This window comes from Artemia franciscana, chromosome 4, assembly GCF_032884065.1.
Source record: "Artemia franciscana chromosome 4, ASM3288406v1, whole genome shotgun sequence".
In the NCBI taxonomy this organism is placed as follows: Eukaryota; Metazoa; Arthropoda; class Branchiopoda; order Anostraca; family Artemiidae; genus Artemia; species Artemia franciscana.
In genome coordinates, this window is record NC_088866.1 from 53,194,387 (window position 1) to 53,211,507 (window position 17,121).

Below are 17,121 nucleotides of genomic sequence, written 5' to 3' on the forward strand. Positions count from 1 at the left end.
GATGCGTAAAGCCTGTAAAGAAACTTAACCTGTAAATGTAAAGAAGCCGTAGAGTGAGTGTAGTAGAGGTGAACTAAAGAAGTGATCCAAGTGCCTTATCGTATATGAAGTATGTATGAGAGTACGAAAAGTGCTAGAGAAGTGAGCCAAGCGCCTTCTCGTATGCTAAGAGTGAAGACCACTAATCGAAAGAATTGGTCTGGTGATGCATGCCCGATTAAAGTGGGGTGAATTGGTTATGGAATAGTGTTATTTGTTGGTAATATATAGTATGGTTTTTGTACCAGCTCACTAGTTTGGAAAAGAGGAAGCATATAACATTCTGACTTACCTTTTCTATTCCAGTTGACCTGGGTTCTACAAGTATTGAATAAACGTCTTCTTACGAATCAACCGACGTTTTACACTTTCATTTAAAAAAAACTTGTTTTTTTGTTTAATTGAAATAAATAAGTACTTGAATAAGGTTGACTAATCGAATTAACTAAGATAAAGCAATATCCCAATAATCAACCAAATAAAAGCATCCAAATTCATGTAAAGTTTTTACTGATAAATGTAATCCATTGTGAAATTGCAAGCAAAAGCATCTAGTAACCAATGAAATATTTTTAAGTAATCACCTCGCATCTGCACTGCTTGTTTTGGTCTATTATCCTTCCCTGACGTTGGCAACAGTGTCAAAAATAGCAATTATATTAAATAAATTAAAAAGACAAAATCCCATTTTTAAAATTTTTGGAACTGGATCAAGTGGAATGACTGCTAAGAAAGTTGCTGTTGTAAGTTAAAAATTTATCGATTTTCTTGTTTATTTAGGTATTGCAAACTGTTGATGGTAAATGGGCCTAAACACAAACAGCAGTAACAATTCACAAAAGTTTAGGGAGGGGCAAAGGTGTTTTCAAATGTTTTTGGGCAAAATGGTTTTCAGATCTTCTGGTGGTGAAATTCTCATTTTTTCAAAAAAGATATAAAAAACAGGCAGGGAAAGTTCTAGTAAGCTATCATCATTTATACTGCTTCTGTATCCTTCCCTTGGTCAGTTGTAGCCTATTCCCATCCATATTTACCTATCTTCGGGAGTACTTCAATTTGTTTCTTGGTGAATTTGAGTTTTTTTTTTCTTGTAGCAAATTTTAAGTCAGTATCTTTTGTCCATATGTTTGTTTTTCTATATTTTGGCTAGTTTTCTGTCCTCAAGTGGTTTTGGGTAATTATGTTGGGACCTTAGACTCAACCTTGATCAATTCTTCTTTTGGAAAACACCTTCAAATCTGACAGTGTTTTTTTTTCAATCCTTAGTTCTGTGCTTTGACCATTAAAATAATCTGCCAAGGAGGTTAATAATTTACCTCTGATTTTTGCTGCTATTCAATCCTCAATTCAGAGTTAAATTCTAGTTTAGTGACTTTTGGCTATCTTAAAAAAGGGGTTAGGTTAGGAAAATGGAACTTTCAGGGATAGGTCTACAGGCTAAAGTATGTCCTAGGAAGGTATTTTAAAGTACCCACCTCCACTCCTTCTCCCTCTAGAGGGCCCTGAGATATGTCTACATGACAGGTCTATTCCTATCGAAATTTAGACAAAACAACATTCTACTTTAATTTTCAGTTACCAGTTGCTTTTTCTCTGCCTTTAGTTCTGAAAATGCAATTCCTGCTATTTGAGTAGAATTCTGAGCCATATCAGTGTTTTTTTTTTCGAAACTGAGGAATTAGTATTTGCATATCTTTAAAACCTTATAAATAGGGATTGAGCAAAGTTGTGCAGCTGAAAACAATTTTGTTGTACTTCATTCAAGCAGAAGATCTATTTTGCAAGGTTTCACTTTTTATAACACACATATTTTTAAAGGTCAGGACAATCTAGAGAGAGAGGGGGTAGAGGTAGGTACTTAAAAATACCTTCCCAGCACATACTTTAGCCTGTAGACCCATCTCTGAAAGTTTCATTTTTCAAACCTAACCCTTTTCTGAGATAGCCAACAGTCACTAAACTAGAATTTTACCCTATTCATTTTTCAAAGCAGATTGTGGTTTCTGTTACAAACATAGGAGACTATTGCAAATCTTTTTAACAAAACCCTTATTGAAAAATATTCACAAATTTTCTCTGCTCTGTTGTAAATTCAAGCCTCCTTTTTATAACCTTTAAATTGATTTTTGTGCCATCTTCAACTGACTTTTTTGATGTAGAAAATTTCCAAGCACTTGAGGATTGCCTACTGTATGCATTATTTATTAGTCCCAAAACAACTCTGTACAAGACTTAGCGAGAGCTTTTACAAAGCATTAAGGTAAATCATCAAGTCTTGGAGAGATATTTGGCAGGTAGAAAATGGTATGTTATATGGTTTGTTATAGCCTTTTACTCTGAGCTAATGGATTATGCAACTGTCTCCATCTTCCTGTTCACATTATAAGGTCTTTTCTGTCCATAAAACTTTGCTTTGTTTCAGAGTAATCTTTATTTCACAATATATAACATTTTGAAGGCTCACTTGGTTGTACAATACAATCCTTTTGGATATTTACAGTATTTTCTTTTTGAATATTTCAGTTTGTTTTTATAGTTTGACTTCTTCCTTTTGTTAGTTACTTTTATCAGTTTTGTCATATGTCCCAGTTAGTGGGGTCGTCATAAAATTTGTAGTCATAAACCTTTTCATTTTACAACACCTAGGAGTATCTATTTATCTAGATGGCATAAGACAGGGTAGTGATCACTAAACAAATTACATTGTTCCAGTCTACAGTTAGCTGCATATATAGTATTGGAATAAGAGGTACACTGACACTAAAAAGACATAAACACAATCCTACTATTTGACTTCAAACCTAGAAATATTTTTCAACTGGAAGGTAGAATATTAAAAGAACAAAAACTGCATATTTTGAAAAGTAAATTCAGCACCAAAAACTTCACAATATTTTACAATTTACTAAAAATGTATCTTATGTCTGTTAAAAAAAGAACACAAATTGCTAAAAAAAAAATGATATCCAAACGAATAGAATTTCAAGGAAAAGTAAAGAACAATATAAAAGTCTAAAACAAACAGAAATAAAGCCATATTATAAGTCAGCTTTAAAGCAAACAGAGGTGACTGTGAATTAACAAATGAAAGATACACCACTATTAGTACTAACAACATATTTTCCAACATCAAGCTGCCTGAGGTCAACACAGCTTTGCAAACCTGTTTTCTTCCCCATTGAATTATAAACTTCACTCTTGAGCCCTTCTGTTGAAGATAATTTATATTTAAATTATTTGTAATGGACTCTTTTCCACCTCACATGGTGATAAGTTCTAAAATGCCCCTCCCCTCATAAGGTTTTACTACTCATAGAATAATCTTATTTTTCTGAAAATTTGTTAAAACTGCTTTCAAGCAGATTGGTAAAAATCACAAGGTATGTTAACCATTAATGGTCTAAATGGCCTATTTTCTACTGGGCATTTTTACAAAGGTATTGCCCTAAGCAAAAAATTTTGGATTTTGCCCAATTGAAGCAAAATTAACATGGATTAAAATTGCCAGCCAAATTCCAAGCAAGATGAGTCTGAATCATGCCTGTGTGCTTGATGGAATGATCCACAGTCCGTAGCAGGGCCCAGATAGGTATTTCCTGGTTCTTCTTACTTATGCTGTTTTGAGTCTACTGCTATTTAAGGGCCTCCCCTGGGCCACTTGGTGTGTCCCCAGGTGGCAATAAGGAAATGCCCTTTAGATATGCAGGGTACCTCCATAGGATGCACTGATCAAGGAGGGAGCTTGTCCCTGAAGGTCCATAATAAAAGCTGGGGCACCCTCACCTGGGGCCATAAAAACAGGCGGAAGAGGAAGAAGGCCCCTCAAATGTACACTGAGCAGGGCCCACCAGAGTGTCCACACATCCCATGAGTTACAAAACTTCTCCCAGTAATTGGTTAAATTGCATGGTGATGCAAAACACCATTGTGAGAGGATCCTCTATAGGAGGACAACTGCTACAGGGTGTAAAATCCAGATCTATGAACAACAGCCTCTACAAAGGGCTGCCTCAACCCTTTCAGGATACCTGCAAGACTTGGGACCTTGCAGTCAACTCTATTCCCACTTGGGGAGTGGCACCCCTCAAGAAAATTGTAGCCTAGTAAACAGCACAGCATTCACACAGGATTCTGGTTGATGGAAAATTCCATTAACCAGTTTTATGGGCACTTTTGGGCAGAAAAACCTAAAAAAAAACAACTGAAAAACCAAGCCAGTTCAAGCACTTCAGTGTAAACTTGAGAAGATATATTGGTCCATGTCCTGGACTGGTATCCAGGATCATTGCTTTTCCTGAGGCCAAAATAATTCCAATGATTTAAAGAACATGGAAATTAGAACTTGGACTGTTACAACATTAAAAAATGACTAATGTGTCAACATTTTGACTGGTGAATTCTGACAATTCAAACTGGACTTATTAGGAGTTTCAGAAACTCATATCCCAGGGGTAGGAAGCATAAAATTAGGTGATATAGAATTTCTATGCTCCAGCAGGAAGAATCAGTTACATAGACAGGGAGTAGAGCTCATGATGAACAAGGTAGCTGCTAAGTCTTGTATAGGCTTGGAAGTTATTAATAATCAAATACTAATTGCTCATTTTATGATTAAAAAGTTCAGGGTATTGGTTACAGTAGTATATGTCCCTGTTAAACCAACTGGCTGATATACTAGTGACTCAGATGAATTTTAGTTACAGTTACAGAAGCAAATAGACAGGGTCCCATGTAGAAATAAGGTGTTTTAACTAAAAGATTTTAACATTTGTGTTGGTAGAAATAGGGATTGATGGTATTCTACCCTAGTTAAATTTGGGGTAGAAAAAGAAAACAGTAGTGGCTACAGACTTCTGCAATTTTGTAGGTATAACAATCTAAATATAACCAATACAGTGTTTGGTCACAAAATGGCCCATAAGTTGATATGGTATTCATATGATGGTAAGACAGCAAACTTTATGGATTATTTATTTATTTATTTATTATTACGAATAGTGGTAAGCATCAATGCTTGTTGCAAAAACACAAAATCATAATACTAATCTAAAGTAAAGTGGCAACAACAAACTAAACAGCAAAAACTTCTAAATAAAACAACACTACACAACAAAAGCATCTAAATAAAAAGGCATATTTACTAATGCACTCTTAAAATTTCGAACACTCTCTGCCTTGACAACCTCCAAAGGCAAACCATTCCATGGTCCAGCAACTCTACTAACAGAAGATAATTGATCAATTTTTTTCAGTGGTTTTGGGGGATATAATTTATAATCATGCTGACGAGTAGAGTGATAATGGCTAAATTTAAAAAATAAATTTGGATCAACATCATCCACTCCTTTAATTATACGAAACACATTTACAAGGTCATTGGAACGTCTACGAAACTTCAACGATGGGAGTTGAAGCCTCGAAAGTCTCTGTGGATAAGAAAGGCGCTGAAGGTATGGGACCAATCTAGGGGCCCTTCTCTGAACCTTTTCGATCCTATGCTCATCCGTTAGACTTAATGGAAACCAAACAGAAGTATTATACTCAAGAAGAGGGCGCACCATTGATTTGTATAGTAGCAAGAAATTACGAAGGTTAAACCTACAAAAGCTTCTCCTTATAGACGATAAATGATAATTTGCATTCTTTACAATTTCCGAAACATGCTTATCAAATTTCAATTGGGTATCAAAGTAAACACCAAGGTCACGCACTATGTTACAGTAAACCCAAGACCGGCAGGATCAATACAAGATACTAGGGTATATAAGAGTACTGTTATTGATGTTAAAAGTCAAGATCACCATCTAGTAGCCTAGTGTCTAGGGTTAATTTATAGCTGAAATTTCAGAAGATTTCAGCTGAAATCTTTGCTGAAATTACAATATGAAAATATTGTACTGGCATGTTAATAAATTGATAGGGAGTAGTCAATCTGGACTTGTTCCAGTTAAAGCTATCCCCGTGAAATCAATCTGGACTTGTTCCATCTCCTTGGATGATGAAAACTGCGAATACTACTGACAATGACAAGAGATATTAAGAAAGAAATTAACTGAAAAAACAGACAATGGAAGAAGTACAAAAAGCATCCATCCCCAGAAAACAAAGAAAAATTTTCAAAGAGCAGGAACAAACTTAAAAGCTTAACCTGCAATTTATACACAAGCTTCGAATCTAAGCTTTCAGACAAAGTGAAGCCAAATCCAAAGAAATTTTGGCGATATGTCTCTAGCCAAAACCATAATAGACAAGGCATCAGGAAACTGGTAACTGAGGAAGGTGAAGAAATAACTGATATCAACAAGCTTGCAAACTCATTAAATCAGCAATTAGTTTCTGTTTTCACCACTGAATCCCATGGTCCTTTACCCTCTTCACCTGGATACATTGTAAAATCTCCAATGGAAAGCATCACTCTATTGCTTACAGAGGTTCTCAGACACTTACAGAAATTAGATACTAACAAATCACCAGGACCAGATAACCTAAATCCCAGGCTATGAAAAAAAACTGCAGCTATCATAACAGAACCACTTAAGACAATTTTCCAGACATCACTCTCTTCTAGAGAGCTGCCAGCAGACTGGAAAATAGCCAACATTACACCGGTTTTCAAGAACGGTAATTGTTCTAAGCCTGAAAACTATCGGCCTATTAGCTTGTCGCCAGTCGTTGTCAAAATACTTGAGCACATAGTCAATGATTCAATCCTTAAGTATTTGACAACCAACAAGATCTTGTCCCCCAAGCAGTGTGGCTTCCAGTCAGGGAAATCAATTGAAACAAACCTCTTGGAATCATACAAAGAAATCACAGACCTAATTGACCATGGACATCTGGTTGACCTGCTCATGCTGGACTTTGCTAAGGCCTTTGACAAGGTTTCTCACAGTCGACTGCCCTTCAAAACATTCGCTATTGGCATCCATCAGGCTGTTGTAGACTGGCTGATGAATTTCCTTACAAATTGCAAGCAGAAAGTTTGCTTATTTGCTACAGATGGCCAAGCAATCTACTCTGACGAGGCCAAAGTAATAAACAGAGTACTGCAGGGAACTGTAATGGGTTCAACTCTCTTTCTGATTTACATCAATGACATATTTAACCATATTGACAATGGCATGCACCTGTTTGCTGATTATGCCAAACTCTTTGGTATTGCATGCCCTCAGAGTATCCAGCATGACATAGATGAGCTATAAGTTTGAACCCAAGACTGGCTTCTCCAATTTAGTGTAGGAAAATGCTGTGTATTACACCTTGGACCAATAACCCAATGGCAAACTACACAATCTACAACCCCACCACCAAAGTAAGAGAGCAACTAGAGAACAGAGCAGAAGAAAGGGATCTTGATGTCATCATTGGTGATAAACTTAAATTTCACAGCCATGTCCAGCATGTTGTTTCCCGTGCAAGCTCCAGTCTTCGACTACTAAAACGAATTATCAACAGCAGACAGGCATCTATATTTATAAAACTATATAAGGCTCTTGTCAGACCCCATCTCGATTTTGGCATGTGTCTTACTGGCTCTTCTTATCAACAAGATGTGATCAAAACGTCAAAACGGCTCATACAAAACGTACAGAGACAAGCAACAAAACGCATACGAAGTCTAGCATCAACGTCATATGAGGACCGCCTCTGGTACCTTAAACTACCCACTCTGGTTTACAGACGCTTGTGCAGCAATGATTCTTACTTACAAGCTGCAGAACGAAAAGTCAGCAATCTTTGGGGGGCAGTCTCATTACCAACCAGCACAACACAAGAGGACACTCCAAGAAGCTACCAAAGTCAAGCTCCCAATAAAAAACTCACGAAACATCCTTTTCGAAAAGAGTCATAAACCATTGGAATCAACTGAAAGATTCAACTGTCAGTGCTCCCTCCATCCAGTCCTTGAAAAACCAATTTGACAAAGAGTGGGAGAAGAAGCAGTGGAGGTTCGACTGGCAGTCATCAACTCAAGAGCACTACAGGTCTGGAAGACCTTAAAGCTTTCAGATGGATTAAGGTAAGGTATTTAGTGATAAGGAAAGAGTTAAAGAGAAAAGGGTGGAACTTTTTTAAGACGTGCTAAGCCAAGGTACATTTGTAAGAAAAGATATAGAGGAAAATTAAAAAGTTTGTGTTACTTTGGATGTGAAGAAAGATTTGTTTTGTGAGGAAGAAATAGCAACAGTACTAAAAGGATAAAAAAAAATAATAAGGCTCCAGGTGTTGATAGTGTGGTTAATGAATTTCTTAAATATGGTAACTTTGAGGTTAGAAATAAGTTACTGAAGATTATGAATGTAATTTTTGAAAAAGAAAAAGTTCCTAATGATTTTAAGAAAACCATAATTAAACCACTTTCTTAGAGTGAGTGTTGTAATTATTGAGGCATTAGTCTGGTCCCTGTAGGAAGTAAATTACTTAAAGGATGCTGAAGACAAAGTTTTAAGAGAAGAACAGTGCAGTTCTAAAAAAGGTAGAGGACATGTCAACCAAATTTTCCCTCAGGTTAATAATTGAGAAGTGCCTTAGTTTTCAAACACCTTTGGTCCTCAGTTTTATAGATTACCTTAGAAAAGGTCTTATTGTAGTATGGTATACCAGACAAATACATTAAAGTGATTAGTACTATTTACAAGAATAACACTGCTGCAGTTAAGATAGGAAATGAGGTTTGGAGCTGGTTATGTATTAAATCAGGAGTCAAGTAGGGTTGTGTTCTGTCCCCATTTATACGGAATGGCACTGTGCACAGATACCTTGGAACTTTGGGGAGGAGGGTGGAGTCCATCTATTGAAACTTTAGCTTTTAGTTAATTTAACCAAAAAGATTAGACAAGATTTTAAAATTAAAATGAGTGCCAAACAGTATTAGAAACTCCTTATGTATAGAAAACAGGTATAAAGTGTAATGCTTATACTGTTTATTATTTTCAGTAGATGTAACTAATTTAGAAGTGACATCTAAGGTGGATCTATTCTTTGTGAATCCAAATTAATTGCTTGGTATCCAATCACAATTTTCAGTTAAAGCAATTAATCTTGAAATCATTAGTTTCTAAAATATTTTTTCAAGATAGGATGTGTGACTAATTGACCTATATGAAAAACTAATTCTGTTGTCAGACTTCTGTTTTTTTAATAAAACTACAACATTCACTTTTTTCCAGTTTAGAAGGAAATTTATCAAACAATAAATATAGGGTTAAAATAGGGTCCAGAACTGAGATGTTTAATAAAATGATTATGTCAACATTGCCATCTGGTTCCTTGGCAATTCCATATTTTAGTGATTTTACATATCAGTCAGCATTGAAGCCAACAAAGATTCCAAACTGCTTAGGCTCTTGTTTTATAGCTGACTGTGACCTGATCCATTATGTGGCCAATTTTTTTCATATTCGCTTGAACACACAGGAAAGTAACAATCTGGTAACACAAAACTGTCTTCCCTATAGGTTTGAACAAAGATATTTGTCACTTTTTCTTACAGTAATCGGTAAAATATAAGTAAAATATTTTCAATTATTTTATGAATTTTTCTTCATGGATGTTCATTACATTGTTCTTCACAGAATTGCTTCCAGTCATTTAACTAAGGTTGTTTGGTCTTTTTTGAGTAGAGCTCTTTTCAGTTTAGTCTTTTCTGTAGATATTAGTTTCTGTCCTTTTTTGTTCTTTCTGTAGATATGTTTTACTGAAGATTCTCACACTTTTCTGATAATTCTGTCTTAAGATACATGGCTCCAACAACAATTAAATTCATTTTTTTTTAATGATTAGGTAGAGGAGTCAAAAGTTTTGCACATACTCTGAGCAAATTTATTTAGTTGCAAACCACTAAAGTCAATCCCATCTATAAAATTTACTGAGAGCTTACAAACTCTAATATCTCTGACAATTCTGTCTTAGACACTTAACTTGTGGGTCCACCATTAGTTAAATATGCTTAGTCATATTTTTTAATTCTGCTGCAGGGTCGAAATTCATCTTTACTGAGGGTGAAACTAAACAATTCATGTGCATGATGAAATGACAAGGCATAATCCAGTATATCCCAATTCGGAAAATATCTGAAGAGCTGATATCTGATTGCTGTAATGCCATGGCTAGTTGTTAAAGTCTGAACGAAGATAGTTTTAAATGGGTCATTTACAATAGCCAATGACTTCAACACCAGAAATTCTTCATTTTCTCTGTCGTAAGGGCTAGTTGACTTATTATGTGCATAAAACTGTAGATGGTAATAAAAAAGATAAGATGATAGATGGCAGTGTTAAATAATTTAAGAAAAAACCAATTAAACGAAAACAACTTAGGAATTTGGGAAGTGCAGGTCCACTATCTTGGAAAAATTTCCCTATTGTTTTAAGTTGTGTTTGTTTGATATGGAAAGGCAGTGTGGTCTTCGTTGCTATTTAAGAAAACCCCCCAACTATACTTGGAGGAAGGGCACAAGTCCTGTATGTTACTAAATTAAATTCATATGGAAAACTGAACACATTTATCACCAGGTTTGTATAAACGAGGAAATGTTAGTCAATTTTTGAACAAAGTCACTAGAGACTAAAGAATAAACTACACAATATATAGACAGCTGCACATCACTGCCAATTATGTCTCCTGATAGGAGGGAGGAATTACGTTTGGAAAAGAGTGTTGTGAAGTCTCATTACCTTATTTTTTTTATAACAAAACAAGCCTATGGCTGGTGAATTCTGAGTTGTTCGTATTATTCAGATGGTACAAGGTAAACATACCATTAAATGCATGTTTTTTTGCTCTTTCTAAATATACTATTTGCTTCCTTGAGGAGGAACCTATCGGCGAAACAGGCGTCACATAAAGGTGCTCTGCCATTCAAACAGGTCACCTGATGCTGCTGAAGCCCTGGAAACCCCACATGGCGAATCTATGGGAAACCCACATTCCGAAGCTCTTACCTCGTCACCCATAACTGCGTTTGCTTGCTTCCTTGAGAAATGCTATTTCAGACCCTTAAAGTGATGCCTTGTTCCTTATTACTTCCCAGAAGAAATTAGTTTAGGCTTGCTTCCTTGATAAATGCTATTTCAGACCCTTGAAGTGATACCTTGTTCCTTATTGCTTCCCAGAAGAAATTAGTTACCCAGTACTCTGAAAACAACTTTAAAGCAGTCATAATCACTCACTTACGTCATTAATTTAAGTACATTGGTTCATTTACCCCCCCCTTCCTTATTTGGACTATTTATACAACCTTTCTAATAAGAAACAAGGTGTTGCTTTAAGAGCTAAAAATAAAATTTGCAAAGGCAGTGACTAGTTGGAAAGAACATTAAAAGGTGCAGTAAGTAGGGAGTTCAAATTCTACTTTGGCCAGGAATACAGAATAGTCATAATTTATCCTGTGGTTTACTCTATATATATATATATATATATAAAAAAAAAAAAAAAAAAAAAAAAAATGAAGTGAGGAATTTAATGGTACTCCTTTAAAATTATTGATAACATTTCCTTCTTGGAAGGAATATTTATACAGGATTACCCAACTTTATTAATAGGAAAAAAAGTGGTGGTGTAATTATGAGATCAACTTTCTAGACATTCGATTTGGGCCCTAGGCTAAATTATTCCGTCATAGTCTTGTGCATGGTCTCTTGATTCCCATTCATTAATTGTTCAGGTATGACGGTCAGTCACAGCCATGACAATTACGTCAAAGTACCCATCCAATGAGACCAGATCTAGGTTTTGGGTTTTCCACAATATCTGGGGATCTTTTGTCTAAGAATGTCATTTTGGGAAATTATTACATAGCAATCATGGTTATAAATATATAATTAGTAATTATATATAGTAATAATTACCTTGAAAAAGAATATAGAGTACATATTTTTTAATGTTTTGAGATTGTTTTTTTCCAAACCTCTATATTTAAATTCAAATGAACCTTAGAATAGTTTCTGTGCTGGTAATATAATGTACTGCCAGCCTGTATGTATGAGCTGCTATCCCTTTGAGGACACATTAGTCGGAGGAAACTAAGAAATACCTATGATAAAAGCCCGCCATAATTTGATATATAGAAGGTGTTGTTTCTCCTCTGCTGCAAAAAATAAAAAAAATAAAAAAATAAAAATTTTGACCACTAAATGCAAACTCATTTCAAGTCCTAAAAACAGTGTTTGATTTTTTAGGTAACTGGTTCAAATAAAGGAATTGGCTTTGCCATTGTCAAAGAACTTTGTCAGAAGTTTGATGGTGATGTCTTCCTTACATCACGAGATGATAGCAGAGGACAAATTGCCATTAATCAGCTAAAAAAGGTAATGCTTTGCTTGTGCTGAAGTCAGTAATAGTAATCTGGAGAGCTGTTTTCTAGTCGTTTTATAGAAGTACTTAAATTCACCCCCTTCTCTCATTTTTGGTCCCCTCCCACTGTTGTCCAGCTGATACAAAGGCACTCAGCTCAGTCCAAATAGCTTTGGTTTGACACACCAAGAACAAAGGACTTGAACAACAGCATCACCCATCATGTCATGTTGATTTGTAACAATCTTCCTGGTGATATTTCCCCTAAAAAATTCCGTTGACTCCTTCAAAGTTTTGAAAGTCATCTGAAACTTTGTGACAGAGCTTTCTAAAAGACTATCGGCAAATCAAATATTTGAATATACCTGATGCTAAAAAAATAGAAATAAAAAATTCGAACTCCTTTAAAAAGAGTTTTAACCACTCTATGGAAAAAAGAATAGATGTCAAAAGTAGTGGTTAAAGGAACAATGGGAAGGACATTTTGTAGAATGCTCCTCCCTCCTCTTGGATTTTTTTTTTTATTACCAACTGCACCAGTGTTGTATGATCATTATTGCTGGTACAATGGTTCGTGCTGTGAAAGTACTCAACCTTTTTAGCTAATCTTTTTATTCTGTTTGGGGCTATGGGCTTCCCAGTTTTAGCCTGTGCACTATTTAGCCCTTTTCTTATTTCCCTGGTCTTAATGCGAGGCAGAATTTTTTGTTTTTTTGGGGGGTGGGGGTGGGGGTTATTTAGCTATAGCTCTAGATTACACTTTTATTAATGGGGTTTGAATTTTTCTTGGTCAGTTTGGCTATGGGTTTGTTGGCCGTGTCCAATTTTGGCCTCATCCTTTTTCTTTTGATTTTTCTGAGCATGGTAATGCTTTTAGTCTTTAGACTCAGCTCACAAAGGCATTTTGTGAGCTGAGTTGCTGTTAAGTTATATTTCAAAATTCTCAAATTGTGCAGTTTCAAACAGGTTTTGCTGTACTTGGTTTGGGGATTAAGGATAGCTTAGGGATCTTTAATCCATCGCAAAAAGATTTGTGTTGTGCTAACTGATGATTGAGGATTATGCTTTTGCTGAATCCTTCATAAAACCTATATTTAAACCCTATATAGGATTAATTCAAAGACAATTATACTTAACCTCAAATCTGTCATAAAAATTACACTTGACGCCTATCACAAAAATAATTGAAAGTGTGGAACAATTTTGTCTTAACCAGGCCAATATCTAATAAATATATTTAACATCAAATCCATTGCTAAGCATATACTTTACGTCTATTGTAAAAATGATTGAAAAATCAGAACAATCTCATCACGCCAAAGACAAATTTTGACAATTACGTCTTATTACAGTTATGCTTTTAAGCATTAAATAACTAAATAAGGCTGAATTATTCAGTTTTTTAAAGCATTTAACTCAAATTGTCTCTGAAACTGAGTTAAGTTGATTGTAAGAGTGCTATACATTGCTAGAGGCATACTTATTAGCTGATAGACAGTAGAAAACAGCGCAGTTTGGGATAAAAGATGTTATTACCAGCTCGTCGCCGCGCAAAATAATTTGTCAGCTTATTAACTATACCTACCTCAAGCATACCCACTCAGTGGCTTTAGGTAGGTTTCAACCCCAATCCCTGGGCCTTCCATTGTTTAAATCCTATGTAACATGATTTTCAGTTGTGTTTATTGGAATGAAAATGAAGAAACTTCAAAAAGGCTTTCACTTCTATAAAATTATGCATATATGCCCAAAAGGGAAGGGGCATCTCCCCCCTGAGACTGATCAGAAAGCCTTTTTCCAAGGAAGAATATTCTGTTCACATTTGTTGACTAAAATGTAACTTATTCATGTTATGACCAAGACTGTATCCAGGGGGGTTGACCCCCCTCCCCCTTAAATGTTTTTCCGACTAGTAAAAATGTAACAAAATTGAATATAAACCAATTTTTGAAGTGTTTTGAAGTTTTTTTGTAAATCCCCCCCCAAAAAAAATCTTGGATACGTCACTGATTGTGAACCTCCCACCCACCCTTCTAAGAGAAATGTAAAATCCCTTGATATCCACTCTCTGTTTAAGCAGTTAATCTTTAAGAACCTATTAAATTATGTAAGCAGGAGACAAGCCGTTTAGACTTTGGTACAAGGATTTGAAGTGAGTATTCTATGTTTTATTTGCTCAATTTATTTTTAGGTTAATTTAGCATGTCCTTTGTTAATTCTTTGCTTATTATTTTTGCTTTTGCATGACAGTGATGTAAGATTGCCTCCTAGTTCAAGTACACCTTTGTTGGAGTATGAATAAAGGAAGCAACTGTCTCCTTTTTATGGCACTTGGGTATTTACCAAGTGACATATAGCGATCGCGAATTCTGTTGGTCTTTCGGTCTGTCGGTCTGTCTGTCCCAGTCTTGCTAGTTTGGGCACTTCCAGATAAGCTAGGACGATGAAATTTGGCAGGCGTATCAGGGACCAAATCAGATTAAACTATAAATAGTTGTTTCCCCGATTCGACCATCTGGGGGAGTGGGGGGACGGTTAATTTGGAAAAATTAGAAAAAATGAGGTATTTTTAACTTACGAACGGGTGATCAGATCTTAATTGAATTTGATATTTAGAAGGATATCATGTCTCAGAGTTCTTATTTTAAAATCTCCACCGGATCTGGTGACATTGGGGGAAGTTGGGAGGGGAAACCTGAAATCTTGGAACAAACTTGGAGTGGGGGGATTGGGATGAAACTTTTCGGCAAAAATATGCACAGGTCCTAGATACGTGATTGGCATAACAGGAAAGGATTCGATCTCTTCCGGGGATTTGTGGGGGGTGGGTTAAGTCGGAAAAATTTGAAAAATCAGGTATTTTTAACTTACAAACGAGCGATCGGATCTTAATGAAATTTTATATTTAGAAGTCTCCATATCAGTGTTGAAATAAAGTTTTTTCTTTAATTAGGAAGGATTCAACCCGAAGTTTCATCAACTGGACATAGACCATAAAGGGAGCGTTGAAGTTTTAAGGGATTTTCTACAAAAAAATTATGGTGGACTGGACTGCCTCGTCAATAACGCAGCTATTGCGTATAAGGTTAGTCTCTTGACACCTTTAATAATAAAGTGTTATTAATACTTTTTTTAATGGTAGTTTCGATCAACAATTTAAAATTATTTTTTAATTTCGTTTTGATGCATAACAATCCGTATCGTTTATTTATCTTTTTATTTTTTTTTGGCAAATTTTGATATGTGCTCTGAAAACTGTGGGGATTTTTAAAGTGGTGGTTATTTAGAAAAATACTATAGCGTTTAAGAAGAACTGGTCAATTTGTATCAGAAGATCCTTGTAAATTTGTTGATTAGCTTCCGATGCCTAGTTTTAAAGATTGGAGAGGCTTTCAAAGGGACTTGACCTCCGAGAAGAGCCTATTAACTTGGTTTTGTTTGAAATAGTTTGAGATGTAGTTTCTTTTTAAACGCGTTTTAGGATAATAATAATAATAATTTATTTATAACCCACAAAATACATTAAACTGTGGAGTAAACACACAAAAAAAAGAAAAAAACAAGACAAAAAACATAACAACATAAATAACATAGCAGCATAACAACATACAACATAGGTAAATTATCTCAATTCAAAAAATGGCCAAAGAGGGTCAAAAACACCAATCATTTGCCGATTTTTTAGACATATATCTTTAGATAAATGTTTCAGTCGCGAGGGCGCATCAACGATGTCAAATATAGAAACGATTGTATGATTCCGATACCACCGAGGCAGACGCAGCAAATACTTGCAATACTTAAGCGTATTTTCTTTGTATCCTTCTTGCGAAGGAGGAAAGCAAAACCAGAAAGATAAAAAACAGCAGGGGCACAAAAACTAGAATAAAGACGGCATAGTCCCTTTCGGTTATACCGACCACGATTTGGTGAAATTTTCGCATATCCAGCCCGCATACTTTTCAGCACGCTGGACGTAATAGCGGAGCAAGTAGACGAAAGTGACGTGGAAAAAGAGAGACCCAACCATTTAATGCTTGCTGAACATGGTATAGTTGAAGAACCCAAGCAAAGAGGTGATGCTGGTGGAGGACTCCCAAAACACAAAATAGGGGATTATAAAAAAGATACAGTGTTTGTAACATAAACAACCTCTGCATCAGTGTTTCGACTTCAAAATCCCGAAGTGAAAACTTAATATGCTATTTGAATTCCTCCACAATGATCATACTATCTCTTAGACAAAAAGGGGCCCAAGGTACATAAAAAGAAATTCAGTTTCAGTTGCAATATGAATTAAGAAACAATGCTCCTTTCCCTAAAAATCTTATACCCTTCCCCACATTTCTGAATTGTTCTGAACAGAAACGAATTGTTGGAAGGGAACAAGATATTATAGCTGACAAAGCTGCTCTGATTGGCAAAAACAAGATTGATGATGCTGGTAGTAAGAAGTCTCAAATTTTTAATCAAACTATGGGTAAAAAGTGACAAAAAACTTTGGATTTTGTGTGTGTGGTGATCAAATAATGTATTGATGAACATAATATAATAATGATGAATATGGTGTAATAAGGATATAAAAATTATATAAATAATGATGAATAGGATGTAAAATGATGATGATCAGATAATAATGAATAAACTAATATGTTATTTGATGAAAAAAAAAAAAACAGTCTGGAAAGTGAAGTGTGAATTATAACGTTTCTGGCGTAAAATACAACCTAAATAACGTAACCTTTCCTTCGATGATAAGCCTTATAAATCTGAAAATTCAAAAGCAAG

At 35.3% G+C, this 17,121-nt stretch overlaps 1 protein-coding gene across 1 annotated transcript in view; it reads left to right on the forward strand.

Moving 5' to 3' along the window:
* The first annotated feature begins 657 nt into the window (after positions 1-657).
* Positions 658-17,121, forward strand: part of LOC136026583 (carbonyl reductase [NADPH] 1-like) — a 42,724-nt gene continuing 26,260 nt past the window's right edge. Inside the window, exons 1-3 of the mRNA XM_065703291.1 lie at positions 658-782; positions 12,219-12,347; positions 15,287-15,418. Of these exons, the coding sequence (XP_065559363.1) occupies positions 759-782; positions 12,219-12,347; positions 15,287-15,418 (285 nt within the window). The 5' untranslated portion in view covers positions 658-758. The remainder of the gene's footprint in view (positions 783-12,218; positions 12,348-15,286; positions 15,419-17,121) is intronic.